This window comes from Tachysurus vachellii, chromosome 14 (assembly GCF_030014155.1).
Source record: "Tachysurus vachellii isolate PV-2020 chromosome 14, HZAU_Pvac_v1, whole genome shotgun sequence".
Taxonomy (NCBI): Eukaryota; Metazoa; Chordata; class Actinopteri; order Siluriformes; family Bagridae; genus Tachysurus; species Tachysurus vachellii.
This window is the reverse complement of record NC_083473.1, coordinates 19,585,972-19,613,471: the sequence shown is the minus strand read 5'-3', so window position 1 is coordinate 19,613,471 and position 27,500 is coordinate 19,585,972. Positions and strand designations below refer to the sequence as shown.

Genomic DNA, 27,500 nt, shown 5'->3' with positions numbered 1-27,500 from the left:
GTTTCCTCCATGCCTGATCCTCTGACTGAGTTCTCTGCATGCGAATGCCAGGGCATGATCTACGTCATGGGTGGTTACACTGCCAGAGGTGTGTATATGCGTGTACACACACACACACATACACACACAAGAAGTCATGCTGTAATCCCAGAGATAGAGTCAATCACAGTTTCATATCTGGATAATATAATGGCATTTAATTGCTTTTGGTCATTCTCAGAATATTTCTGGACTTGCTTGCATCAAGTGTAATTCCATGTCACCTTAAACTCTGGACAGGTTAATTCCAGCTCTTTTCTGGTGACTGAAGCACATTTTCTTTCTTTCCCTGGCAGACAGGAACATGAGCGTGCTGCGCTACTGCCCTGCTTCAGATATGTGGTCTGTGTCGCACACATGCTCAGCACATGTGCGGAAGCAGCAGATGCTGTCTGTGGAGGACATCATTTACCTGGTGGGTGGCTACACACGCGAGCTGGAGCAATCTGAGCATGCGAGGGCCAACTCAGAGGATGCACTGACGATACAGTCATACAACGTGCGCACAAGCGAGTGGCTGCAGCTGCGAGCGAGTGTATCAAAGTCCGGCCTGAACCTGACATGTGCACTGCATAACGACGGCATTTACATCATGAGCCGTGACGTTGGCCCACGCACCAGCCTCGAGCACAGAGTCTTCCTCAAGTACAACGTGTTCAGCGATGCCTGGGAGGCCTTCAGGCGCTTCCCGGCACTTGGTCATAATGTGCTGCTCTGCTCCCTGTACCTGCCAAACATCCTCTAAGCCTGAAGGGTTGAAGATGTAACTGGTAAATCCTACAGCTAGTTCACACGGTACTGGAGGTAACTGGGTCATGTTCAGGTTCATGTCCATGGAACTGAGACTCTGATACACACTACAGTGAGTTGACTAAATTGACTATATTTTGCCCAGTAACTGTCTCAGTAATTTACATCCAGTAACAGTTGAAGAGTCTCTCAGTCGTCTGATTGTTTTAACAGCATATAGATGACCTTTACCATGTTGTCGAATATACAGGAAGCACTAACTACCAGAACAATTGCACGGCTCTAGCAGATTTCACAATTGTTGCACAAAACCTACCAATGCCACTGCATGCACTTGCTGAATTCAGTCAATCTAGAATATCAGTATATTACTGATACACATGTGATGTGATTTTACACGACAAGACTTGAGATGGAACACTAAGATCGAGCGTGAACTGTTAGTAGGTGGGAATCTTTCCAGAAAGTTACCGCTTAGGCCTTACTTTGGGCAATCTGACCAAAAAAAAAATCTTGACCAAAACACCTGTGATTATTATTTTTTATTAGTTTATATTGGTTATTAATAAGCATCATATGGAATGCCTTGTGAATTAGAAAAAAGATAAATGTCAAATTATCTGAAGGTTTGGAGACAGTTCTCTAAATCAGCTTGTTTTAGTTTAGCTGGGATTTTCTTTATGATGCCTTAAAGAGGTCAATTTAACAGGCAGAAATATACAGTGTTGGTGGTTATTTGGTTGAATTGTGATTTTGTCTGAATGTGCACATTGTTAACTCAGACGAGAAGAGAGAGAGTGACTGTGTCATAACAATCAAAAAATGAATCACTGAATCAACCAATAGCTTGATTCAGTGAGTCAGCATTCAAAGTTCACTATAAAAAAAAATATATATAAAATTTCCAGAGAATTATTTTATATCCAAAGGTCTTTCTGTCTGTTTTGTTGAATTTCCATGTAATGAGTTTTATTGGTCAAATTTCAGATTTAGAGGTCAAATGAGATTCTGCTGTGAATTTCTAGAAACTATGTACAATGCACTGTTTCACAATACAGTGAAATTCGTCCTCTGTGACTCCTCAGCAAACCCCGACACAATAAATGACACAAAAGCATAAATTACAAATAGTGTAAGAAAAAGTGTGTGTGTGTAAACTATAAAGAAGAAGTGTAACATCTGTAACACTGGATTGATTAAACACATGCTTTCCTCTTCATCCCATTCTGTGGTCACGTCCTTTTGTCTGCCAGAATCCTGATTTCACGTCAAATCCCATCACGACAAAAACATGCAAAGAAAAGCTATTTAGTTGTTTTCTTCTGTTCCCACGTCAGGCTTTAGGTCATTAAAGAGCTGTCACTTTGTGCTCAGATGTGACTGATGGGCTTCTTCTTTGAGACTGGACATTTTTGGAGATGCTCTGATACAGTGATCCTTTAATACATTTGGATGTAAATCATTCATCACATCATTCACCAGGATGAAGCACAGACTTGCCTCAGAAATATCCCTAGTTGTGCATTATGTGTAATTTGAGATCAGATTCAAAAGTGAGTACAGCGATTATAGACCCCTACAAGATCAGACACAGGTAAGGACTCTGATGACTCAAATATATATTGTTTGTACGTCATATAAATGTGTTAGATCCCAGCAGGATTGTAGTCTAGCTAGTGTTATTTTTTTTCTTCTATTCTTTTCCTTTATTCAAATCAATACACATAAAAGTTGAAGCATCATATTAAGTTAATACGAGCAATCATTTGAAAGCGACAACAAAGTTGGACGCGAGTTTTTTCATCCAGTGTTCGTTCGAGCTGGCAGACTTATAGACTTATAGAAAATATGATGTGGCTGTAAATTCAGGGAGCTTTCCGTACATTATGGTGTGTATTTTGTTCATAAAATTCTATTTATTGGCCAGGAAAGATCTTGGTTCATCCGTTAAAAACAAGGATCTAGCAATCATTACAAACACACACACACACACACACACACACACACACACACAGCAGTAGATTGGAAGCTCTAGCTCCAGGTTGTACAACATTATAGCAAAATCATTCCAGTCCACTTTTAAGGTTTTGTCACTTCACGTTTTCCCTGAAGGTAAAGTTGAACCATGAAACACGTAGATGTGTGCCAGATTAGATTGAAAGATCTGTAGTATAATACGTCATAATATGGAGATTCTTGGCTGCTTCTGTCTCTAACCACCATGTGGTGCCGTATCTTCATTCTTAAATCATTCACAACATACAATACTATGTGTATTGAAAAGCTGAGTTGCGACAGCAAATTAAAAGCCCCAGCTTCACATTTTAGTGTGTTTTCTGAACCCAGACACTGAATTCAGTACACTTCATGGTCCTGAAGTGCACTGCAAAACAAACAACCAGATAAGTTTATAATGTGTATTGTTTTTCTTGGATTCTTGAGGTTTTTTTGTTCAGCTGTAAATAGAAAGAAGCAAATTATTCACCAATAGAACACGAAGACTATTTTAAGCCTGAAATGAGTAAATACTGCATAAGCGTAAATGCAGTGTTGAATAGAGTGAATAGGATGTGCGTATCGTATAGCTCACCAACATCGGTGCAGGCCTTCGATAAATGATATGTTCAGCCAGGAAGTGTTGTATATGCGTTTGTCTTGAACAGGCCACATGGCCTTTTTTTTTAACAAATATTGGTAGTTTATCCTGATGCAAAGTCTGTGTTTGTGTGTGTGTGTGTGTGAGAGAGAGAGAGAGAGAGAGAGAGAAAGAGAGAGAGAGAGAGAGATAGGGAGGGCATGAGTCAAGAGCATGAAGACAAGAGATAAAGGGGACGTATATAACAGGAGACAGAATGAATGAGAGAGTAGGACAATGAAGAGGTTGGGGGAGGTAGACTGAAAGAGAGGTGGGAGAGAGAGAGAGAGAGAGAGAGACAGAGTGTGAGGGAGGAGGATACACAGCACTGCGGTGCTACAAGGACACTGAGCTTCACTGAGAGATACTCTCAGCCTGAACACCGTACGACACGAACCTACTGTGGCCAGCGGGCAACGTGCAGAATACACTCTACAGCATCTACTTTATCAGGAGCATCTCTTTTTTTTTTATTATTTGCAATTCAGGAATTTTTTCATCTGGACACTATTTACAAGATGTCTTTTTTCTTTTAGAAGCCCAGTAAATGCAAGGATTGGGTTTTTTTTTGTTAGGAAATAGAGCGTCAGTTTTCTGTTCGTATCTCTGTCTCGTGTATGAATGCGAGTGTGTGAGTGAGCAAATCTCAGGGTCACACCGTTGCTGGTTGAAAGCAAGCTCTCGTAAGCCACGGTGCTGTGCAAGAGGAGCCTGAGGCGGACGCAGACACAGGGTTTTGGAGAACACAAGAACTGTCAGGTCAAAAAGTGCCATGAGTGAGTCCAAGAAGCGGGAGGTGGAACTGAGGGATAAAGCCATCATGCACCAGCAGAGGAGACTGAAGCAGGCCACCCAGTTCACGCACAAGGACTCAGCTGACCTCCTGCCACTGGACGGTCTCAAGAGGCTGGGAACGTCCAAAGACTTGGTGAGTGCATTTTGGAGTCATTTTAAAGCAGCGATATGTAATCTTTAATTGAGTCTGATTGAGAGATTATATGACCCACATAGCTTACATACGTACATTAAGCCATGTTTCACATACACAAAACACAAGCAAGAGCATTATAGAAATGGAATTCTGACCCTTACATGCTCTTCCAAGAATTAAAGAAGTGTTTGAAACTTTAAGGTGATTTATAAAATTGTACTTAGACAGTATGTCATTTATTAACAGTCATTTATTTCCTTCAGCAATCTAAGTAGCATTTCATACAAACCCTGTTCCACATAGCCCAACAGAACTGTGTGTGTGTGTTTGGTTGTATGTGTGTGTTTGGTTGTGTGTGTGTGTGTGACACACACACATGCTCTCCTCAACTCCGTCCTCAGGAAGTGATGTCGTGTTAGCATGGCCGCTCACAGCATCAGCAGTCAGCTCTGTACTTTATAAGAGTTCTGCTTGATATAAAAGCAATAAATCCATCAACATACAGATATACTCCATTGTTAAATCTATAGCAAAAATTTTCTCAACATTTCTGAGGTTTGAGAAGGAAAATATCTACACATCACTCCTCACAGTTGCCGTGCTAGCTTGTTGCCAGCAAAAATGAACATGGAGGCTTGTCACATCTCTTTTTATCTGTGTAGTGCATGTGCATGACTTTAAAATCTTAATAGAGACTCAGTGCTTCTTGGCAGTATAGAACTTGTGGGGACTTTTTGGTTGGTCCCCTCAAGGAAGTTGTAAAAATGACAGCATTTCAGTTAAAAATAAATAAATAAAAGCATTAATAATTAGCTCAATAATGATGAATAATATATATGCCAATGGGAAGTCCTCAAAAAGATAGTAAAACCTCTGTGTATATGTGTGTGTGTGTGTGTGTGTGTGTGTGTGTGTGTACTGAGCTTTTCTGTTGAAGTAACATCATAACAGCTCTGATCTTTTACCACAGTTTTAAGTAGATGGCCAAAACCTAGAATCACATTCCAAGTAACCTCTATACCAAGTGTACTGTATGTGTGCGTCTAGCACCCTGAGAGCTGCCAGGGCAGTGTGTGTGTGTGTGTGTGTGTGAGAGAGAGAGAGAGAGAGTGTGTGTGTGTGTGTGTGTGTGTGTGTGTGTGTGTGTGTGTGTGTGTGTGTGTGTGTGTGTGTGTGTGTGTGTGTGTGTGTGTGGTGTGCGCGTGTATTTATATCAGCACAGCAGGGAAGCTTTCCCTCTTTTAAAGTAAGCTACCCGCTGCTTCTCTCTCTCTCTCTCTCTCTCTCTCTCTCTTTCTCTCTCTCTCTTTCTTTCACTCACACACACACACACACACACACACACACACACACACACACACACACCATCACTGTGTTTACAAACACATTACTATGCAATTTCATGATCTGTCCTTATGTTAATCCTACCATTTTTCCCCAAATGCCAACGTCAACCCAAACACATTACAAAGGCCTATTAATACTACTACTACTAATAATAATAATAAATACATGAAACCAAAATGGAGTCAGATTGTTCAGAAGTGTTTGTGATTATTTAAGAACAAATCTATGCTTTTTGTCAATAACCAGTTATTTCCAGACTCGTACATCACACACCCTAACGATAAATGCAGTAGATTGCTCACAAAGCAGGTACAGTGTAAATGGTGATGTATTCCATGCACACAGGCTTCACATGCACTCTGTTCTGCTTCCAGTACCACAGTGAGTCACGTGAAGCAGCTCCCTGTTATATAACAGGCAGATTTGTTGTTCTGCTGTCTATCCCTAAGGCACTGCACTTGCACTCTCAAACTTTAATTCTCTACATGGCTTTCAGTCTCTTCATCCGTCTTTCTGGACTCACTGGCCTGGCGCTCAGAGATATGCAAAGTGATCATGGGGGGAAAATCTGCCATGGTGAGGAGAGTTAGAGAGAGAGAGAGTGGTGAGAGTTAGAAAAGGAGTAATAAGGAAGACACAACGACTTTCAGAGTGGTCAGAAGTGTACTACCTTTAATCTTCTCCTCAGTCCAGCACCTAAAGCAAGCAGAAAGATCCTCTAACCCTAAACAAAATAAATCACTCTATAAATACTGTTATTGCACTGACATGAGGGAAAGGTACAGTTTAGAGAGATTGTAAACAGTGTTAGAAAGAAATCTCTCTAAATGCAACCCAAAGCAATGACCAGCCCCTCAACAGCCCTTCAGTCAAGCAGAGAGACCAACAACCTCAGGAGAGAACTTTCTGGACTACAGAACTTTCTGGATAAAGACTCAGCTGGTAGAACTGGAAACACAGTCATCACTTCAGACAGAGAGGCATTGGGCTCAGCTTGCCCTGAGGATTGAGACGAGAGAACAAATGGAGGTAAAAGGGACCCAACTCAACAGTAGAACCATTAGAGCAGGACACCACCTACTCTTAACTGCAGCTCCCACACCACAGTGTCATAGCCCAGCCAGCTCCATCAAACCCTTCAACAGACCACACTTCAATATTCACAGAAGACTCACCAAAACCTGACACTGTCCCAATTAAGTGGGTAGTTTATTGATGATAAGAAGCTCTTCTCTAAACACTGGAGTTACAGAAAGACCCAGATCAATACAATGACACTCCTAATTACCAAGGAATCCCTCAGAACCACAGCGTCTTCTTCCAGCTTCCCGTCCAAGCCTGTAGTCACCCCTTCACACAAAACCCAGTCATTAAACAAGAACACAGCCTCTCCTGCCTACTCCCTGCACCCAGCACATGCAGCAGGTCCCTGGCAGGCTCAGCTATACCCAGACTTTGAGCAGGATCCCCAATCTGCTCACGCCTACCTACTCCTATGACAAAACACGCTACTTATCTTATCATGTTGGAACATTCAACGACTGAGATCTGCCTCTGGACTAGCACGCAGAAACACCAATTTATTTCAGAAATCAAAAACTCAGACATCATCATCCTACAGGAGACACGGAGAAAAGGAGATAGAACTACTCGTTGTCCTAAAGGCTTCAGAGAACTAATCATCCCGTCCATTGAACTGTCTGGCGTAACCCAGGGAGAAGCCTCTGGGGGCATAATCTATAAATCATAAATGAGATATTGCCCACTCTATCAAAACATTAAAATAAACAAATTATATATATATGGCTAGAAATTTATAGCACAGTCATGCCAACAGAGAGGATCATCCTTCTGTGCACCCCTTATGTACCACCAACAGAGTCTCCCTGTATAGTAGAAGAAGAGATCCATGACTTTCAGTCATATGCAGAGTGCTGAGATTAAAACTGGCAGCAGAACTGGTGACAAACCCAACACACTCATCTCTCAGGACTCATCCCTCACCCTCGCCAGCATGGAATGCTTTGCTGCACCTTTACACACACAGCAAGGCACATTTTTGTTTGTTTGTTTGTTTATTTATTTATTACAGGGACAATGCATATTAATAAACATTTCTGTCAATATGCCAGAGTTAGCCAGATGGCTATTTTTCACCTGTAGTCCCTAGACAGATGGTAATAGTCACCCTAAAAAAGATAAAAGTAAATAAAAGTACATATTGAAATAACAATAAAGCTACAATACATTTAATAAAAGTACTACTGTGAGTATTAGCTATGATGTAAATTAGAAACACAAGATGCCAGCAATCAAACAAACATCAGACAAATACATGAACACACACACACAATAAACAAAAAACCATCAGGGGGCAACATGAGCAGGTCAAAAACTAAGCTAATGTTGACAGCTCTGGTTAATAACGAACCACTTCTTTAACTGGATCTTAAATGTACTATACTGTATGTGTTCAGGTTTCTGATGTTTATAGAGGTTTAAGGTTCCACTGAGTAGCAGCTCGAACAGAAAAAGCGGTTTGGCCAAATACACTTTTCCTAAAGGGAATGATGCAATCTCCCCTCACTGCACCTCTGGTTCTACGATGATCAGCTGTTCGGATGTTGACAAACTGATGGAGGGGAGGGGATGATAAACCATGAATAATTTTATAAACAAGACATAGATTTGAGACTTTTACCATGTTTTCCCAGCTGAGTAATCTATATTTTTTGTAATATTGGACAATATTGATAAAAAATAAGCACAAATGGAAGCATCTTCACTGGGTTTGTACATAGTCCATGGCAGGTTACGAGGAGGTTCTTACAATAGGTACACTAATAGCTCATCACTTGGCAGCGGTACAGTAAGCTTTTTGGTTTAGGAATACAAACCTAAACTTAAACTTTCTCAGAGTAGTCAAAGTCAGCCCACAAACCCCGTTATCAGAGCATAGTAAAATCCCTTTCTACCTAAACAGAACAAAACCAAACCAACAAGTTTCATAAATGAATCTGACTTCACCATGACTTTTCTTTTCCCTCAGAAACACATACAATTCAATTCAATTCAATTCAAGTTTGTGTAGCGCTCTTTACAATAGACATTGTAAAAAGACATTGTCTCAAAGCAGCTTTACAGAACATAAACACAGAACAAAAGGTAAACATAAGGAATAATATAAAGAATTAATATAATAAAAAAATTCAAGATTATTATTAGATATCTATAGTTCACAATGTGTATGTATTTATCCCCAATGAGCAAGTCTGAGGTGACTCAGGCAGCAGTGGCAAGGAAAAACTCCCTTAGATTGGTAATGGAAGAAACCTTGAGAGGAACCAGACTCAAAGGGGAACCTCATCCTCATATGGGGTGACACTGGAGGGTGTGATTATAAATATACAGTCAAACAATGTTGTATTGGATCACATGGAATTCAGATCTCCTCAGTATCACAGAGTCCAACTGGAGCTGGTAGATCTGTAGATGTGTAGATACAGATGGGAATGGGAATAAATCAGTAAAAATATATATCAAAGTATAATTGGCCAACCAAATATTTAAACACTGTTAGATAAACTCCTCCCCACTTCTTTTGTGCCCAATAATGAAAATATCAATCTAGATACCTGCAACTAGTGTTAATTTCGTCACCTATTTTTAATTTAGTCTAAGTCTTAGTCTAGTGTAAATGTCCTTGTTAGTTTTAGTCATATTTAGTCATTCACATATCTTTTTTGTTAGTCAAGTTTTAGTCGACTAAAAGTCTCGTCATTTTAATCTAGTTTTGGTCAAAATAAAACTCAAGGTATCTTAGTCAAGTTTTAGTCGACTAAAAGTCTCGTCATTTTAATCTAGTTTTGGTCAAAATAAAACTCAAGGTATCTTAGTCAAGTTTTAGTCGACTAAAAGTCTCGTCATTTTAATCTAGTTTTGGTCAAAATAAAACTCAAGGTATCTTAGTCAAGTTTTAGTCGACTAAAAGTCTTTTAATTTTAGTCTAGTTTTAGTCAAAAAATTGTAGTATTTTTTTTAAATAACACATTATTACTGAGATTATTACTGATAAACATTTCAGTAAAAAAAGTGTTTCACATCTCAAACTGGTTAAATGTCATAATTACCTGACAAAATAGACTTGTTGAATGATTTTTGTTGAATGCAAATGTTAAACGTGTCTGGTTTTCAATTCCTGATTTAGGAGACACATTCACAAATGATTAACTTGTTCTGAAGAGTATTTTATTTTAACCAACACAATTCAAAAGCTGGGGCCCAACAGACTCTGACTGACAACTTAATTTACAAAGGTTTTTAAAACTGTTTTGGTTGCCTTGTGTCTCATGTTTCTGTTCAAATCAGAAATAAAATAAATATACTCAGAAAAACTGAAAAGAATAGGCCTACTTTACTGTGGGCCTAAAATACAACCTATTTACAGTCCGCGAATCACAAAAGTATCAGTGAGAAGTTGAGAACACTCGTTAAAACAGTGCATACACTCGAACTTGACTGCACATCACATTTTTTACTTTATTGATACTGCTTTTAATCGTAATGCAAAGACCGGTCATCGGGACATAAGCGGTCATGTACAATAAAAGAGCCTGCACAGCGACAGGAAATATAATTGAACACAAAAAGCTGACTAGACCAGGGGTGGACTTGCGTCAGGAGTTTTTTTTGAGCGGCGTGTGGACGAATTGTTTCTACACACACACTAAACAGCGCGAAGCCGCGAACTCGTTCTGAATATTTTAAAGGCGTAACAGCTGATGAAAAAGCAGAGACAATTGTAGACGAAAATGAAGAGAGATTTTATCTTAGTTTTTATTTTATACAAAACATTTTCGTCTCGTCTTTTTTCGTCAACAATAATGCATGTTAATTTAGTCTTAGTCAGCGTTTTTGGACAGTGGTGCAGTCTTGTCATCGTCTCGTCTTAGTCATGATAAACAAGGTTGTTGACGAACATATTTCGTCTCGTCTCGTCTGACGAAATTAACACTACCTGCAACACTGTCTAAAATAAAAACTGAGCAAAAAGCAAGTAGACATCATACCAGTTTCACAACAAAGGCAAGTCAAACCTCAAGTCAGAAAACAGAGACACAGATGACGAGAATATCTGCCATCTTTGTCATGAAAGACAGTATAGGAGAGTTAGCGAGAAGAAATGAATTGAGAAAAACTGAGTGAACATCGTTGAACCTCTGGTGTTGGTGTCAGACGATATAATAAGCATCATTTAGATCTGGCTTCGGCTCTCAGGGAGCTACAGCTGCAGGGGTGGTGAGAACAAATCTCCTGATCTTGTGTGAAACAGAGAGAGAACAAATGATGAGGAAATATCTTACATACAGTTATATTTCTCTGCTATTTCCTATTATAAGATTGAAATAAACAAATATAATAGAATATTAAACCTTTTGCCAGGTGTTTGTTACTAATTTCAAGCTTTGAATTTTCTTTTTTTTTGTTAGAATCAAAATTATCTGCTGGCAACAAATGTTTGTGTGTGTGTGTGTGTGTGAGTGAGTGTGTGTGTGCACGATTGTGTGTGTTTGTGTGTCTAAGGAGTATTAGAAACCGTCTCATGTTTCACTAAATGGAATTTTGCAGCTCTTTACTTACAAGAAAATAAACTTTTATGTTTTCTGACCTAAATTTTGCACTCACTGCACCTCAGATGTGGGAAACCCTCTGTAAATTCCAGCCACTGAGGTCAAAAACGCCTCCACGTACATCTTATGTAAGCAAAATAATAATAATAATAATAATAGTAATAATAATAATAATAGGGGGGCACGGTGGCTTAGTGGTTAGCACGTTCGCCTCACACCTCCAGGTTTGGTGGTTCGATTCCCACCTCCGTCTTGTGTGTGTGGAGTTTGCATGTTCTCCCCGTGCCTCGGGGGTTTCCTCTGGGTACTCCGGTTTCCTCCCCTGGTCCAAAGACATGCATGGTAGGTTGATTGGCATCTCTGGAAAATTGTCCGTAGTGTGTGATTGTGTGAGTGAATGAGAGTGTGTGTGTGCCCTGTGATGGGTTGGCACTCCGTCCAGGGTGTATCCTGCCTTGATGCCCGATGACGCCTGAGATAGGCACAAACTCCCCGTGACCCGAGGTAGTTCAGATAAGCGGTAGAAGATGAGTGAGTGAGTGAATGCTACGAGGATAGAGTTAGGTGGAAACAGATTAAAAGCTGAAAGTAGAAGAGGACGAATAATAATTTTGAGCTGGTCATGTTCTGCTAATTTTAAGCATTTATTTCTAGAAAGAAAAAATTTGTCATTTCGATATGAGTCAAATCACCACATAATAAATTGATCAATTTGCTCACGTTCTGGATATTTTCACTTGCTGGGATGTAAATATTTTGCAGTGTATGTAGATTATTATTATTATCTCTATTATCTGCTGCCTTCCATGTTGTTAATGATGTTTCTGCATGTTGATCAGTGTGCGGTATAAGTCCGTATTCTGTATGATGTCTATGTTGCTGTGAGTTCAATAAAATTGCAAGATATAGTAAAAAAATTACTACTTGTTTTGTAAAAAAAAAATTAAATAAATATATATACATTAGGAGTCTTAGGAGTATCAGGTTGAATTGCTATATTGACCTGAATAGAAACCTATACTGAACAAAATTCTAAACACAACACTTTTGTTTTTGCACCATTTTTCATGAGCTGAATTCAAAGATCTAAGACTTTTTCTATGTACACAAAAGGCCTATTTCTCTCAAATATTGTTCACAAATCTGTCTAAATCTGTGTCAGTGAGCACTTCTCCTTTGCCGAGATAATCCATCCACCTCACAGGTGTGACATATCAAGATGCTGATTAGACAGCATGATTAATGCACAGGTGTGCTTTAGGCTGGCCACAATAAAAGGCCTCTCTATAATGTGCAGTTTTTATCACACAGCACAATGCCACAGATGTCGCAAGTTTTGATAGAGTGTGAAATTGGCATGCTGACTGCAGGAATGTCCACCAGAGCTGTTGCCTGTGAATTGAATGTTCATTTCTCTACAATAAGCCGTCTCCAAAGGCATTTCAGAGAATTTGGCTGTACATCCAACCGGCCTCACAACCGCAGACACATCCAGCATCTTCACCGCCAAACTCGTGGAAACCTTTTCAGGGTAACTCATCTGCATGCTCGTCGTCCTCATGGGGATCTCGAACTGACTGCAGTTCGTCCTCGTAACCGACATGAGTGGCCAAATGCTCACATTCGATAGCGTTTGGCACTTTGAGCGGTTTGCTGATGTCAACGTTGTGTATCGAGTGGCTCATGGTGGCGGTAGGGTTATGGTATGGGCAGGTGTACGTTATGCACAACGAACATAGGTGCATTTTATTGATGGCATTTTGAATGCACAGAGATACCGTGATGAGCTCGTGGAAGCTGAAAACATCCCAGTTCTTGCATGGCCAGCATACTCACCGAACAATGTAACCCACTGAGCATGTTTGGGACGCTCTGGATCGGTGTATACAACAGCGTGTTCCAGTTCCTACCAATATCCAGCAACTTCGCACAGCCATTGAAGAGGAGTGGACCAACATTCCACAGGCCACAATCAACAACCTGATCTGATCAACTCTATGCGAAGGAGATGTGTTGCACCGCGTGAGGCAAATGGTGGTCACACCAGATACTGACTGGTTTTCAGACCCCCAATACAGTAAAACTGCGCATTATAGAGAGACCTTTTATTGTGGCCAGATCTAAATCTAACACAGATTTAGACAGATTTGTGAACAATATTTGAGAGAAATAGGCCTTTTGTGTACATAGAAAAAGTCTTAGATCTTTGAATTCGGCTCATGAAAAATGGGGCAAAAACAAAAGTGTTGTGTTTATAATCTTGTTCAGTATACATGCTGCTGATGACATTATTATAAGTTCTATATTGAATTGAATTTCTACACATGAGGTAGCATTCTGACTTCATCTCTTCATCTCTGACTTCTCTATTTGACTCAGTTGGAACCTTGTCTGTGTGCTCTTTTTGCTGTATTTCCTCCCAGTAGACTTTTTAGGCTGATGGTATTCTTAGTCTGTGGCCTAGAGAGCTAATATCGATGTGTTCATAGATAGAGGCTTTAAAAGCACTTCTGTAAGTCATTCTGGATGAAGGCGTCTGGCAAATTCCATCATTGTAAATGAATCTTGTTGACGTCCTCCTGCAGCATAGAAATGGTTCCCCAGATATGACTGGAATATCTGTTTGGAATCTTTTGACAAGGGATAAGGACAAAATTAGCAAGCTTAAAGTAGAAAAATGTGACTACATTAATAAGCATAATGAGGTTGGACGAGTCAATCAGCCAGATTTCCTAAAATCTCAAATTCTTAATCACATACACAATCACGCTGTCATGATTCAGCCCGGACTTTTGGCCATGTGCTGTTGTTGTTGTCACGTGTCTGCCCCGCCTTCGTCTGCTCCTCCCTGTTTCTTCACCTGTTCCTAATGTTGTCATTATCTTAATTATGTTGGCTTTGTAGAAGCCAACATTCTGATTTCCTTTATAAGCTTATTATTATTATTATTATTATTATTCTTCTTAGCCACAAATTTATCAAGAGTAACTCGTCCTAGGGCTTTCGAGCCACATGCACCAAATTCGGATATGTCGTAGACCCTGGTCTGAAGTTTGTTGCTCCTACTTTTCTAAGCGATCGGAATTCCGGCATTCCCGGTACGGAAGCTCAAAGTGGCCTTTTTTCGTATCCACTTCCATTATAAATTTTGGAGGTTTATAACTCGGCAAGTTTTCGAGCGATTCACACCAAACTCGGACAGGTTCTTTAGGACGTTACTCCGGACAAAGTTCCGGACTCGGCGTTCCGACGGAACTTTCGGTTTTCCCGTAGTCGACGATGGAACGTCCCATAGACTTGAATGGGGAATTCCTAAAATTCCTCTAAGCTTTCACACACGCAGCGTGCGCAGAGCTCAGGCACGGCTTCTCTCCTGTGTTCTATGCAGTATAATAATAAGTAGAATCCCATAATGACTGCAGTATTGACATGAAATGTCCAAACCCTCAGTAGCCACTTTTTGCCAAAAGTATTGGCACCCCACCGGGTATACTGGTGACGTCACGTGTAGCCCCGCCCCCAGAATAAGCGAAATCAAAAATGAGCACAATATGGACATGTCATATATCAAAACACTCAGCCCAATGAGGGGAACTGCCCCACGTGTATTTTGGTCACGTCACGTGACGTCACGTGTATAGCCCCGCCCCCAAAATAAGCGAAATCAAAAATTTGCACAACATGGACATGTGACATATCAAAACACTCAGCACAATGAGGGGAACTGCCCCACGTGTATTTTGGTCACGTCACGTGACGTCACGTGTAGCCCCGCCCCCAAAATAAGCGAAATCAAAAATTAGCACAACATGGACATGTCATATATCAAAACACTCAGCCCAATGAAGGGAAGTGCCTCACGTGTGTTATGGTCACGTCACGTCACGTGTCGTCACGTGTCATCACGTGAAAATAAAAAATTTGCACAACACGGACATGTGACATATCAAAACACTCAGCCCAATGAGGGGAAGTGCCTCACGTGTGTTATGGTCACGTCACGTCACGTGTCGTCACGTGTCATCACGTGAAAATAAAAAATTTGCACAACATGGACATGTGACATATCAAAACACTCAGCACAATGAGGGGAACTGCCTCATGGGTATTCGGATCATGTCACATGCTCATGTCCGCTCGCCTCCAAAAGTATTGGCACCCTAGCGGTCCAGTAGCTTTCACAATCTTTCTGTCCACTTGCCTCCAAAAGTAACACTAACCCTTATGTCCACTCGCCTCCAAAAAGCACCGGCCTTTGCGAATACTTGCACCGTCAAAGCCAACATCAAAGTTTGTCTCGGCGAACTTTACAAATCTAGTTGTATTTAAGTTAGCCGTGTTGCTGAATGCAGCGCGGATCATTAGTTGCGTGTACCCCTTGTCATGTCTAGTCTCTGTTAAATGTCGTCAGTTGTATTGTTTCATATGTCTTCTTTATTTATTAAACCCCCTTCATTTGAAGCTATCCTGCGTACGGGTCTGTCTCCTTCCATCCCGGTTGTGACAGAATGATCCGCCTTAAAACCCAGCAGACCCAGCAGGATAGCTTCCAGCTCGGACCGGCTTTTTTCCCTTCTCCCCTGGACTGTTCCGCCAGTCCTTCAGGTCTTTTTTTTTCTTTTCTCGGTGACATCGCTCCGCCTTTTTTCCGGTGAGGGACGCCGCTCCAGTTTTCGGTTCCGTCCGAGGCAGTCGTCGCCTCACTTCCGTCGCGGAGGATGTCACCAACCCGTTTTTGCCCCTTTTTTATTTATTGGTGCCCTGCGGCATTGCCCCGCCCTTTTTCCGGTGAAGGACGCCGCTCCAGTTCCGGTTCCGTCCGAGGAGGGCGTCGCTTCACTTCTTCCGCGGGGGGTGCTGCAGGCCCAGGGCGATGGACCTTCCCTCCCTCCCACCCTTGGTATTCTGGACATCAGGACATGAGTCTGGCTGCGGTGTGTCGGGGTTGTGTTCGGCCCTTCAGCTCGGCTGTGGATATCGCTCAGCCCTTCAGCTCGGCTGTGACGTCATTCGGCCCTTCAGCTCGGCTGAGGATATCACTCGGCCCTTCAGCTCGGCCATGGAAGTCGCTCGGCCCTTCTGCTCGGCTGAGGACGTCGCTCGGCCCTTCTGCTCGGCTGTGGACGTCGTTCGGCCCCTCTGCTCGGCTGAGGACGTCGCTTGGCCCTCGCTGCTGTGCCACTGTGAGCCTTGCTCCCCCCACCGGCCTCGCCGCGTGCCTTGCTCCCCCCACCGGCCTCGCCGCGTGCCTTGCTCCCCCCACCGGCCTCGCCGCGTGCCTTGCTCCCCCCACCGGCCTCGCCGTGTGCCTTGCTCCCCCCACCGGCCTCGCCGTGTGCCTTACTCCCCCCATCTGCCTTCGCCGTGTTCCTCGTTCCCCCATCTGCCTTCGCCGGGTTCCTCATTCCCCCATTTGCCTTCGCCGTGTTCCTTGCTCCCCCCATCTGCCTTCGCCATGTGCCTGTCATGGGTTCTGTCATGATTCAGCCCGGACTTTTGACCATGTGCTGTTGTTGTTGTTGTCACGTGTCTGCCCCGCCTTCGTCTGCTCCTCCCTGTTTCTTCACCTGTTCCTAATGTTGTCATTATCTTAATTGTATTTAAGTTAGCCGCGTTGCTGAATGCAGCGCGGATCATTAGTTGCGTGTACCCCTTGTCATGTCTAGTCTCTGTTAAATGTCGTCAGTTGTATTGTTTCATTTATCGTCATTTTTTGTCTATGTCTTCTTTTATTTATTAAACCATCTTCATTTGAAGCTATCCTGCGTACGGGTCTGTCTCCTTCCATCCCGGTTGTGACACACGCATAGTACGGCTTTAAGTGACACTTTATTTTTGACTGTCCATGTTATGAAAATAGAATCAAATGGAATAAAAACTAAAATAGGAATATGAAGTAAACACACATTATGACTGATGTGATATGTATATGATTATATGAATAGAGCAGTGGTCTTCACTATTTTTTCATGTGAGCCACACTGATAGGACAAAGTCAATAGGAGAGCCACTTTCACCGCAAAGTATGCCGAGTTATTCAGTCTTAAATACAGTAGCTTATCTGCTTAAATACAATGTACAATATTGCAATACAATAATTACTCGAGTTGCGGATGATGCATGCTCCTCATCAGTTACCTCTTTTGTCACTTTCACATTGCATTGTTGCTGTTCATTTTGTGCACGGGATTGTTTGATAAGAAATCGATCCATTTTTTAGTCCGTGTGTAAAGTAAACACAAGTTGTTAACTAGCATTAAACACAAACTAGCTTCTGGCAGGTCGCTAAAAACTGGCTATTGCGCAGAATGCAGTGAGTCAGTGACGAGTCAAATAATATATAAATATATATTATTATCTGTAATAGAGCACATTCGTTTTTCTATGCTTCCCTGATTGTTTTTAATGTTATTTAAATGAAAAATAAATTTTAACCACATGATTCTATCATCGTATTATTTACTGCCATGCGAGCCGCATATTAAAGCTTGGCGAGCCGCAGGAGGCTCGCGAGCCACGCAATGAGTAACACTGGAATAGAGTGTAGTGTAGTATAGTAACTTGCAGCTGAAGCAATAGTGACAGCAGCCAAACTCAACAGTGCCATCTTGGATGTTTTACCTGCAACTCATTTATTGTTTATTTAAATTATGCCATTAGCAGACACCCTTATCCAGAGTGACATACTTTTTTTTTTTTATACAACTCAGCAATTGAGGGTTAAGGGCCTTGCTCAGGGACCCAGCAGTGCTAGCTAGTGGACTAAGGATCATTCCAAAAGGCTACATTGATGAAATGTAATAATAAATACAATTTTAATCTGCACGCTTTCAGTGGTATCATTTTGAGAAGTGTGAGATGGCGATCTGTCATATGGGAAAACGGAAAAAAGGAACGAAACACTGAAGGAGCAACAAAATAGAGACGGATGAAGACGTGACAGTGAGAGGGAGAGAGCAGCTGGTTTAGCGTGCTGTGTGTCACAGGAAGTCTGCCACTGTGCTGGAGAGATCAGGAGGGGAGAGAAGGCATTAACAGGGTCACATGGGCATGCAAGAGAGAGAGAGAGAGAGAGAGAGAGAGAGAGAGAGAGATGTGAGTCAGCTACAGTCTCATAATTAGGTATTAGTCTGCAGGTTCACAGAGCAAGAGCTGGACAGTCATTAGGTAGAACACACACACACATACAGAAATCTGAGCTAATATCAGCTCCTGCAGCTCTAAAAATCACAGAGCGTTACTGAGGTTAGCTTGAAGTTACATAAGAATTAAAGAACAGCTCACACAGAAGCATTTGTCTCACCTGTAGAATTTGTAACGTTCCCAAGAATGCTTTGTTTGGATTTGATTCCAGATCCACTCTTTAAAACAAAACTGCCTGATCTAAGCTTTCCTTATTAAACCGTATAGACTTTTACAAGAGTGCTACATGCCTGTTTTATCTTCCACAGGCCCCTGTCTCAGGAGTGTATTTATTTGTATTTATGTTGATAGATGAGGGGGGCACGGTGGCTTAGTGGTTAGCATGTTCGCCTCACACCTCCAGGTTTGGGGGTTCGATTCCCGCCTCCGCCTTGTGTGTGTGGAGTTTGCATGTTCTCCTCGTGCCTCGGGGGTTTCCTCCAGGTACTCCAGTTTCCTCCCCCGGTCCAAAGACATGCATATTAAGTTGATTGGCATCTCTGGAAAATTGTCCGTAGTGTGTGAGTGTGTGAGTGAATGAGAGTGTGTGTGTGTGTGTGTGTGCCCTGCGATGGGTTGGCACTCCGTCCAGGGTGTATCCTGCCTTGATGCCCGATGATGCCTGAGATAGGCACAGGCTCCCCGTGACCCGAGGTAGTTCGGATAAGCGGTAGAAAATGAATGAATGTTGATAGATCCAGACAGCCGCTCACTATTCTTTTTAACTTTATCATCTGCGTAGTTCCTCTTTGCATGTCACAAGTAATGACACATTTACTCATCAGTCATAAGTGTCTTAATTAATCTGAGCACACGCATAAAAAGAAAAAGAAAAAGTAGTTCCAGAAAATTGTCAGACTTTGGGCTGAGAGTGTGTGAGTATTTACTGTTTTACATTTGCTCTTATTTAGGTTGTGACAAAATACCACACTATAAAACATGACTTATTTTGTATTTCTAATTAAAACATGACCATAAACCAAAATATGAATGTAACCTAATATTATTAAGTCAAATAATTTTGATTCTTTCTGGAAATAAATACTAAAAATAAAAACAGTAATAAGAACTAATTACAGGTTTTACAATCATATATATAATCGGAAACGGTTGATTTTACTATATTCAAGATATTATCTTTATAAATACTAAATGAAGAGAAGCAACTTTAGTTTTAGAAATTAAAACGTAGTACTAAGAAGCTCCAATGTGCACATGGCCTGAACATATTTTTTATATCAACAGAAAACCTTTTGAATATTTAAAAAAACAAACCATAATAATGTCCATACATCCTGTATCCTGCTATTAAATAATTAAATATCAGCAGTGGAATCAGGATGATTATTATTAAAAAGGGTTTCAGCAGCCAGTCAATAGAATAAAGATGATATAAGTGATGAAGGCTTTCTTGCTGCTTTGTGTATTAATACAGTGAATAGGAAAAGTCACAGATTGTCCATCCAGGCACAATTGTTACCAACGTTTTACTGTTGAACATGGTTATACATGGGCTTGTGAGATTTAAGTTATCTTTCCAAACACACACACACATACACAGTTATACTCCATTAAACAGATGCGGAATCACACCTAGATCCAACACTGAGAATCACACTTTCATATGAATGGGCATGAAATGTTTACAGATCATTAACCCTCACCTTTATTCTGTCTCCTCTTCTTGATAAACACAGATCAACCAATTAAAACCACTGCCAAGTGAAGTGATTCACATGAAGTGATTTTATTACAATGGCACATGGATATATTGGGCAGTTAAAACATTGGGAAGAGTGATGTGTTGGAAGCAGGAGCAATGAGCAAGTGTAAGGATCTGAGAGACTTTGCCAAGGAAAAAAATGGGATGTCTATAAGACTTGGTCAGAACATCTCCAAAACAACAGGTGTTGTGGGATGTTCCTAGTATGTAGTGGTTAGTACAGAATATTAGTACTCCAAGGAAGGGCAACTAGTGAACCGAGGAAAAGGATCAGAGGTGCACATGGCTGTCTGATATACGTTTCACAAAAGCACTATTGTAGCACAGATTGCTGTGTAGCAACAGACTGGTCAGAGAGCCCGTGCTAACCCGTGATCACCACTGAAAGCTTCTACAGTGGGTATGTGACCATCAAACTGGGCCATGGAGCAATTGAAGAAGGAGGCCTGTTCTGACAAATCATGAATTAGCGTGATATTTTGCTGGGAAAACTTGGGTCCTTCCTTCGTACCACTAACTTAAACATTGTTGTAGACCAACTACAACCCTTCAACCCAATGGTGTTCCCTAATGACAGTGTCCTCTTTCAGCATCATACCATCATACAGAGAATACGGACTTACAGTATACTGCACACTGATCAACATGCAGATTATCATTGTTCAGGGATGGTTTGAGAAAAATTACAAAAGTTGAACGTGTTGACGGATTCCAAATTCCCCAGATCTCAATCTGACCAAGCAGCTGGACAAACAAGTCTAATTCATGGAAGCACAACATATTGGATTTAAAGGATCTGCTGCGAATGTCTTGTTGCCAAATACCACAACACATCATCTTGTGCAGTCCATGCCTTGACCAGTCAGAGCTATTTTGGTGGAACAAGGGGAGCTACACAATATTAGCCTGATATACCATTTACATTTACAGCATTTGGCAGACGCCCTTATCCAGAGCGACGTACATAAGTGCTTAAATCTCTAGCATTGAATACATTAATGCTGGCTCACTAAGTTACATACTTAAGATACCATGAGTTTAAAACATTTGTTCAAAGTTACAATGAAAAAGTGTCAAAAGGTTTTTTTTTGTTTGTTTGTTTGTTTTTTAAATGCAAAAGATAAGGAAAGAAGTGCTAGTTGAAGTGTTTCCTGAATAAGTAGGTCTTCAACTGCCGCTTGAAAATAGCCAGTGACTCCGGACCTCTGTCCGGACCTCTAGGGGAAGTTCATTCCACCACCTTGGTGCCAGAACAGAGAAGAGTCTTGTAGTATACTTGCCTCTTACCCTGAGAGATGGTGGAACCAGTCGAGCAGTGTTGGTAGATCGGAGGGTGCGGGGTGCAGTGCGAGGAGTGATGAGGGCTTTGAGGTAAGAGGGAGCTGGTCCGTTTTTGGCTTTGTAGGCCAGCATCAGTGTTTTGAATCTGATGCGTGCAGCTACCGGAAGCCAGTGGAGGGATCGCAGCAGCGGGGTGGTATGCGAGAACTTTGGCAGGTTGAAAACAATCCGGGCAGCTGCATTTTGGATCATTTGCAGAGGACGGATTGCGTTCATAGGTAGACCTGCCAGCAGTGCGTTGCAGTAATCCAGTCTAGAAATGACAAGAGACTGAACAAGTACCTGAGCAGCCTGTGTGGACAATAATGGCGGAGTCCTTCTAATGTTGTAGAGAAGAAACCGACATGAGCGAGTCACATTAGCAACATGAGAGGAAAAGGACAGTTGATTGTCCATGGTTACCCCAAGGTTGCTAGCTGTGGCTGAAGGGGAGATCAGATCATTGTGCAAGGATATAGCAAGATCATGACCTGGGGATGAATCACCTGGGATGATCAGCAGTTCAGTTTTGCTAGGATTGAGCTTTAACTGATGAGCAGTCATCCATGATGAAATTTCTGCCAGGCATGCTGAGATCTGATCAGAAGCTGTGGCATCTGAGGGTGGGAAAGAGAAGATTAGTTGTGTATCATCAGCATAGCAGTGGTAAGAGAACCCACGTGAGGAAATAACCACCAAGAGAGTGAGTATACAGGGAGAAAAGAAGAGGACCAAGTACTGAGCCCTGTGGGACACCAGTGGAGTTTGCGTGGAGCAGATGTCACTCCCTTCCATGTTACCTGATATGAGCGTCCTTCCAGGTAGGAAGCGAACCATTCCCAAGCTGATCCGCAAATCCCAAGACTCCAGAGGGTGGACAAGAGAGTCTTGTGGTTGACCGTATCAAACGCTGCTGAAAGGTCAAGGAGGATAAGGACAGATGACAGTTTGGCTGATCTAGCAGCATGTAGTTTCTTAGGGACATCTAAAAGGGCTGTCTCTGTGGAATGAGCTGCTTTAAAGCCAGACTGGTTGGGATCTTGGAGGTTGTTCTGTGAGAGATAGACAGACAGTTGATTATAGACAATGCGTTCAAGAATTTTTGAAAGAAATGAGAGAAGTGATACCGGTCTGTAGTTACTGATGTCTGATGGATCCAGAGCAGGTTTCTTTAGGATGGGAATAACCCTTGCTCTCTTGAAAGTAGTTGGCCATACGGTATATGTGCACTACGGATGATATTGTGTGAAGCAACGTCTGTCAGAAGCATGTTGGAGAATTGGAGGGTTCATGTAGATGTTAACATTTTCAATAGTTTCAAAAAGACCTGATAGATCATTGCTTATAATAGCGTGAGTGTTGGAGTGAGAGTTTCCGAAACACAAACTTTACGCTTAATCAGCTCTTGACCTGTTGGGTTATTTGTCCCCAAAAAACTGCCCATGAATCATCTGAGCATCCAGTTATCCAATTACTGCTAATTTTTGCCTAACTATCTAATTTGATCCTTTAAATAGTAGAAGACCTATACAAAAAAAAACAGAGTTGGATGTAAATACAGTACCTTAAATTATAGGTGAAATTCTGCACTATATTACAAACATTAAACATTATTTAAATTAAACTAACAATAAATAACAATGCCCAGATATTTATTGCCCTGTTATGTAAATGTATTTGCAGCATTTAAATAGCAAATTGTAGTTATGTAGGATATTAGCAAAACAATTGACTTTTCTTTTTTTTTTACCTGAATTCAGTGATACAGTGTTCAATCCGTTGCTTACAGATGATCTCTGTATTTAAGGACATAGGCATATAGTATGTGTTTAATGTCTCTGACCCTTCCTCCAAGAGGCTGCATGTCATGATGGTTTTGAAGGTCGTTTTATTACAACAGAGGGCAAATTAGATTTCTGTAATGCATTTCTCTCTGATTTCCCGGATTTGGAACGTGTCTCCTGTGGTTTGATGTGACAGAGGCAGTGTAATTCTGATTGATGGTGTAAAATGTCCTGTAGCAAGAAATCCAACTGAAGATATATAAAAAAAAATAATAAGTAGACTGAAGTGGTTGTGTTTAGTGCTATATGATGTGAGGTTTTATTATTAGACTCATCTCACAAGCCTTACAGTTTTAAAAACTAGCATTTACAGTATATATGTTTGACAGCTGACAAAGTAATGATTAGTCTATCATTTTAATGCTAGGTTTATTTTTACAGTGAGAGACAGAATAACAACAAAAAAATCCAGACGAACGCATTTTAAGAAAGTTAGAAATTGATTTTTATCAGTGAAAAAAGTATTTGACCACTTTACAAAATATGACTTAATACTTGGCAAAACCCTTGTTGGTCAGATGTTTCTTGTAGTTGGCCACCAGGTTTGCACAAATCTCAGGTGGGATTTTGTCCCTCTCCTCTTTGCAGATCCTCTCCATGTCATTAAGGTTTCAAGGCTGATGTTTGGCAACTCGAACCTTCAGCTCCCTCTACAGATATTCTATGGTATTAAGGTCTGGAGACTAGCTAGGCCAGTCCAGGACCTTAATGTGCTTCTTCTTGAGCCACTCCTTTGTTGCCTTTGCTGTGTGTTTTGGGTCATTATCATGCTGGAAAACCCATCCATGATCCATTTTCAATGCCCTGGCTAAGGGAAGGAGGTTCTTACACAATATTTGACGGTACATGGCCCCGCCCTTTATCCCTTTGATGTCCCCTTAGCAGACAAACACCCCCAAAGCATAATGTTTCCACCTCTATGTTGGTGGGGATGGTGTTCTGTGGGTCATAGGCAGCATTCCTCCTCCTCCAAACATGGCAAGTTGAGTTGGTGCCAGAGTGCTTGAATTTGGTCTCATCTGACCACAAAACTTTCATCCATTTCTCCTCTGAATCATTTAGATGTTCATTGAACTCCAGATGGGCCTGTACATGTGCTTTCTTGAGCAGGGGCACCTTCCCAATGCTGCAGGATTTCAGTCCCTCATGGCTTAGTGTGTTACCAATTGGTTTCTTGATAAGTATGGTCCCAGCTACCTTGAGATCCTTGACAAGATCCTCCCATGTAGTTCTAGGCTGATTCCTCACCGTTCTCATGCTCATTGAAACTCCACGAGGTGAGATCTTCTTTTCAATGAATTTATAACTTTTTAAAATGTGTTTTTCTGATTTTTTTGTTGTTATTCTGTCTCTCATTGTTAAAATAAACCTGCCATTAAAATTATATAGACTTGTCATTTCTTTGTCAGTGGGCAAACGTACAAAATTCTCAGTGGATCAAATATATTTTTCCCTCACTATACTACACGTCTTTATTGTCTTTATCATTTTAGTTAATCCAGACACATGCTTAGTGTGGTGCCATTACTCTTTGAGGAAACAGAGCAAGCAGCTTGATGTAGAACAGACATTTCTCGGCCTGCACATGTCACCGCTGACCAAACAATTATATCCTACATATTTTACGTGAAATTGTATTGTGTCCATTAGGAAGCACAGACCTTGCGTAACACTCCTTATTGTAATCATATATCATTGTTATGTACTGTATATAAAATGGGAAACGTTTGTGCAGTTTTCCGCTTGGAGCAATGCTACATCCTGTGTGCAAAACAGAGAGAAAGGTATACAGAAATAATAATAATTTGTTTAGTTCTTTTTTTAATATGAAAACTCTAGTCTAAATGAATAACAATTTCTCGCACTACCACAGGGCATGAAAATAAATTTATTGGACATTTTCATTTAGTTTCAATAATGAATTAACTATTAACTATTAATTATTATTATTATCAACATAAACCTATTATCAGATCAGTCAGGACACGGTTGGGTTTCTGTACTGTATGTAGAGTATCATGACTTTCTGCATGCGTTTAACTGCTACTGAGCAGGGCGAAAGGAAAGCGGAATGGTTTGAACCATTTGCTGGGTCAACACAACGTTTGCTACCACTCAACAATAATACTGGGGACAGATAAAACCGTCAACTCAACTAAAGCTTTACTGACATTAAAAATGCTGCATATTAATATTTAAAGTAGGCTAGGTAGAAAAATAAATATTTGATATGTTTATTCATAAATCCCTGTCTATTTTCTTGCAAGTCTTCAAGCACTACCTTGGAGTTTGACATCAGAAATAAATTCCATGTTGAACACATGCATCAGTAAAACCGCAAAATTCCTTTTCGTAAAAAAAATAAAAAAAAAGTACCTTGTGAACAATACATACTGTTTGTCCTACATACATTATTACATTAAATCTACATACAAAAAACTAAAGCTGTATAGATTTTACAGCTGCAAACTGTCATTTTTTTTTTTATAAATAAATAAAAGTTCATTTCTAAAATAAGTAAAAATTTATTTATTTGTCTTCTTTGGTCACTACATAGGACACTTCATCAAATGATTTTTTGCATAAAAGGAATATGTAAAAAGATGTATTTATATATCCACAGATTATGTGCCTATCTAGACATATACACACATTTCCGTACATATATATATATATATATATATATAAGTCTCAGCTAAGCCAAGGAAGAGTTAAAATGTGGTATGTGGTAAACATATGTCGATTAAAAAAAAAATCCATTTCGTATTTGACTGGTCCAGAGGTCATATCATTTATGGTAACAACATGTCTCTAACAACACAGTGAAATGAAATACTCTGTATTTTAGTCATATGAACAAGCATCCTACACAAAGAAACTACCACACAGGTTGTTTTAGTCCAGGGTTAATGGGGTCTTGAAAAGCTGTGGAGTTGGGGAGACTTTTTGTTCTCCTGTGTACTGTAGGTTGAAAAAAGAGCGTTGTGTCTCTCTTCTTCATGGTATGTCCTGTAGTTTATAGCATGTGGTGCTGGCATGCTTTCCAACCATCAACAGCATTGTCTGATGCAGTCAAAAGAATTTTTCAGAGCTAAAAAAAAAATGGTCTGCATGCATCATCCTTGACCAGCTGTCGGTTTTGTGTTTAATAAGCAGTCGAGTGAAGTGGAAAGACACGACGCTCTTTTTTCTACCAGTGACCTGACAGGAAGTCTAACTAGACAATGAGCTTCAGGTTTCACCCTGAGCTTGTAGTTTGACTGAATACATCAAATAAAAAGAAAAAGGAAAAAAAGAAACTTATGTCAGTTTCTCTATATGCTTTAAAACCTCATCTCTCTAAAGCGTCTTACAAAATGAAAACTACAGCAACATGCACATTAGGGAAAAACATAAAATTTATTTAAAATCTTTGTCATATTTACCCTGAATTTTTACTCTTATCACTGTAAAGATGCTTTGAGACAATGTACTTAGTTAAAAGCACTACACAAATGAAATAAAAGTGTATAAAATAATCTGAATTGAAATAAAGAGGTGATTTTATGACTAAGGATGATGACAAATGTGACAAATTTATGACTCTTAAGAAGGTTTTATGACCATGTGCAAAAAGTATATTCATAAAAGTTGATTAGCATTAATTAGAAGTTGATTAGCAGAAACTGGCTCAGTTATAACTGCTTTTATCACATTTCATCTTGACATCACTTCCTCTTCTTGTCTTTACTATCTCCCTTTTACAGCAACCTCACAACATTGTGCAGCGGCGCCTCCTTGAGGGTAATATCTCCCGGCTGTGCGGGGAGGCACGTGACACCCTGTCCCGCGTCCGCTCACCTCTCGCCGAGAGCAAGGAAGGTGCTGAGGCAGAGGAGAGGAGCGAAAGCACCATCGATGACTCCACTGAAGAGAAAGAGTCACCTGAGGAGAGCGAAAAAAGTCTGAGATCTGATGAGGAGGATGAGGAGGATCAACATAGTGATCACGGGGATGCTGATGGAAAGGCAGGGATGGACAGAGGAGAAGAAGGAGAGGAGGAGAGAGAGAGAATTCCTGTCCTCTCAACTTTGCAGGTCCAGTGTAAGGTATGAAGTCT

At 40.8% G+C, this 27,500-nt stretch overlaps 2 protein-coding genes across 2 annotated transcripts in view; both read left to right on the top strand.

The window, feature by feature from the left end:
• klhl42 (kelch-like family, member 42) overlaps positions 1–1,917 on the top strand; it is a 3,320-nt gene extending 1,403 nt beyond the window's left edge. The window contains exons 2-3 of the mRNA XM_060887207.1: positions 1–88; positions 336–1,917. The exon at positions 1–88 is cut by the window's left edge and continues 106 nt beyond it. Of these exons, the coding sequence (XP_060743190.1) occupies positions 1–88; positions 336–784 (537 nt within the window). The 3' untranslated portion in view covers positions 785–1,917. The remainder of the gene's footprint in view (positions 89–335) is intronic.
• Positions 1,918–3,663: 1,746 nt separating this feature from the next.
• The window catches only part of nrip2 (nuclear receptor interacting protein 2), a 34,449-nt gene continuing 10,612 nt past the window's right edge, over positions 3,664–27,500 (top strand). Inside the window, exons 1-2 of the mRNA XM_060887304.1 lie at positions 3,664–4,352; positions 27,148–27,489. Of these exons, the coding sequence (XP_060743287.1) occupies positions 4,197–4,352; positions 27,148–27,489 (498 nt within the window). The 5' untranslated portion in view covers positions 3,664–4,196. The remainder of the gene's footprint in view (positions 4,353–27,147; positions 27,490–27,500) is intronic.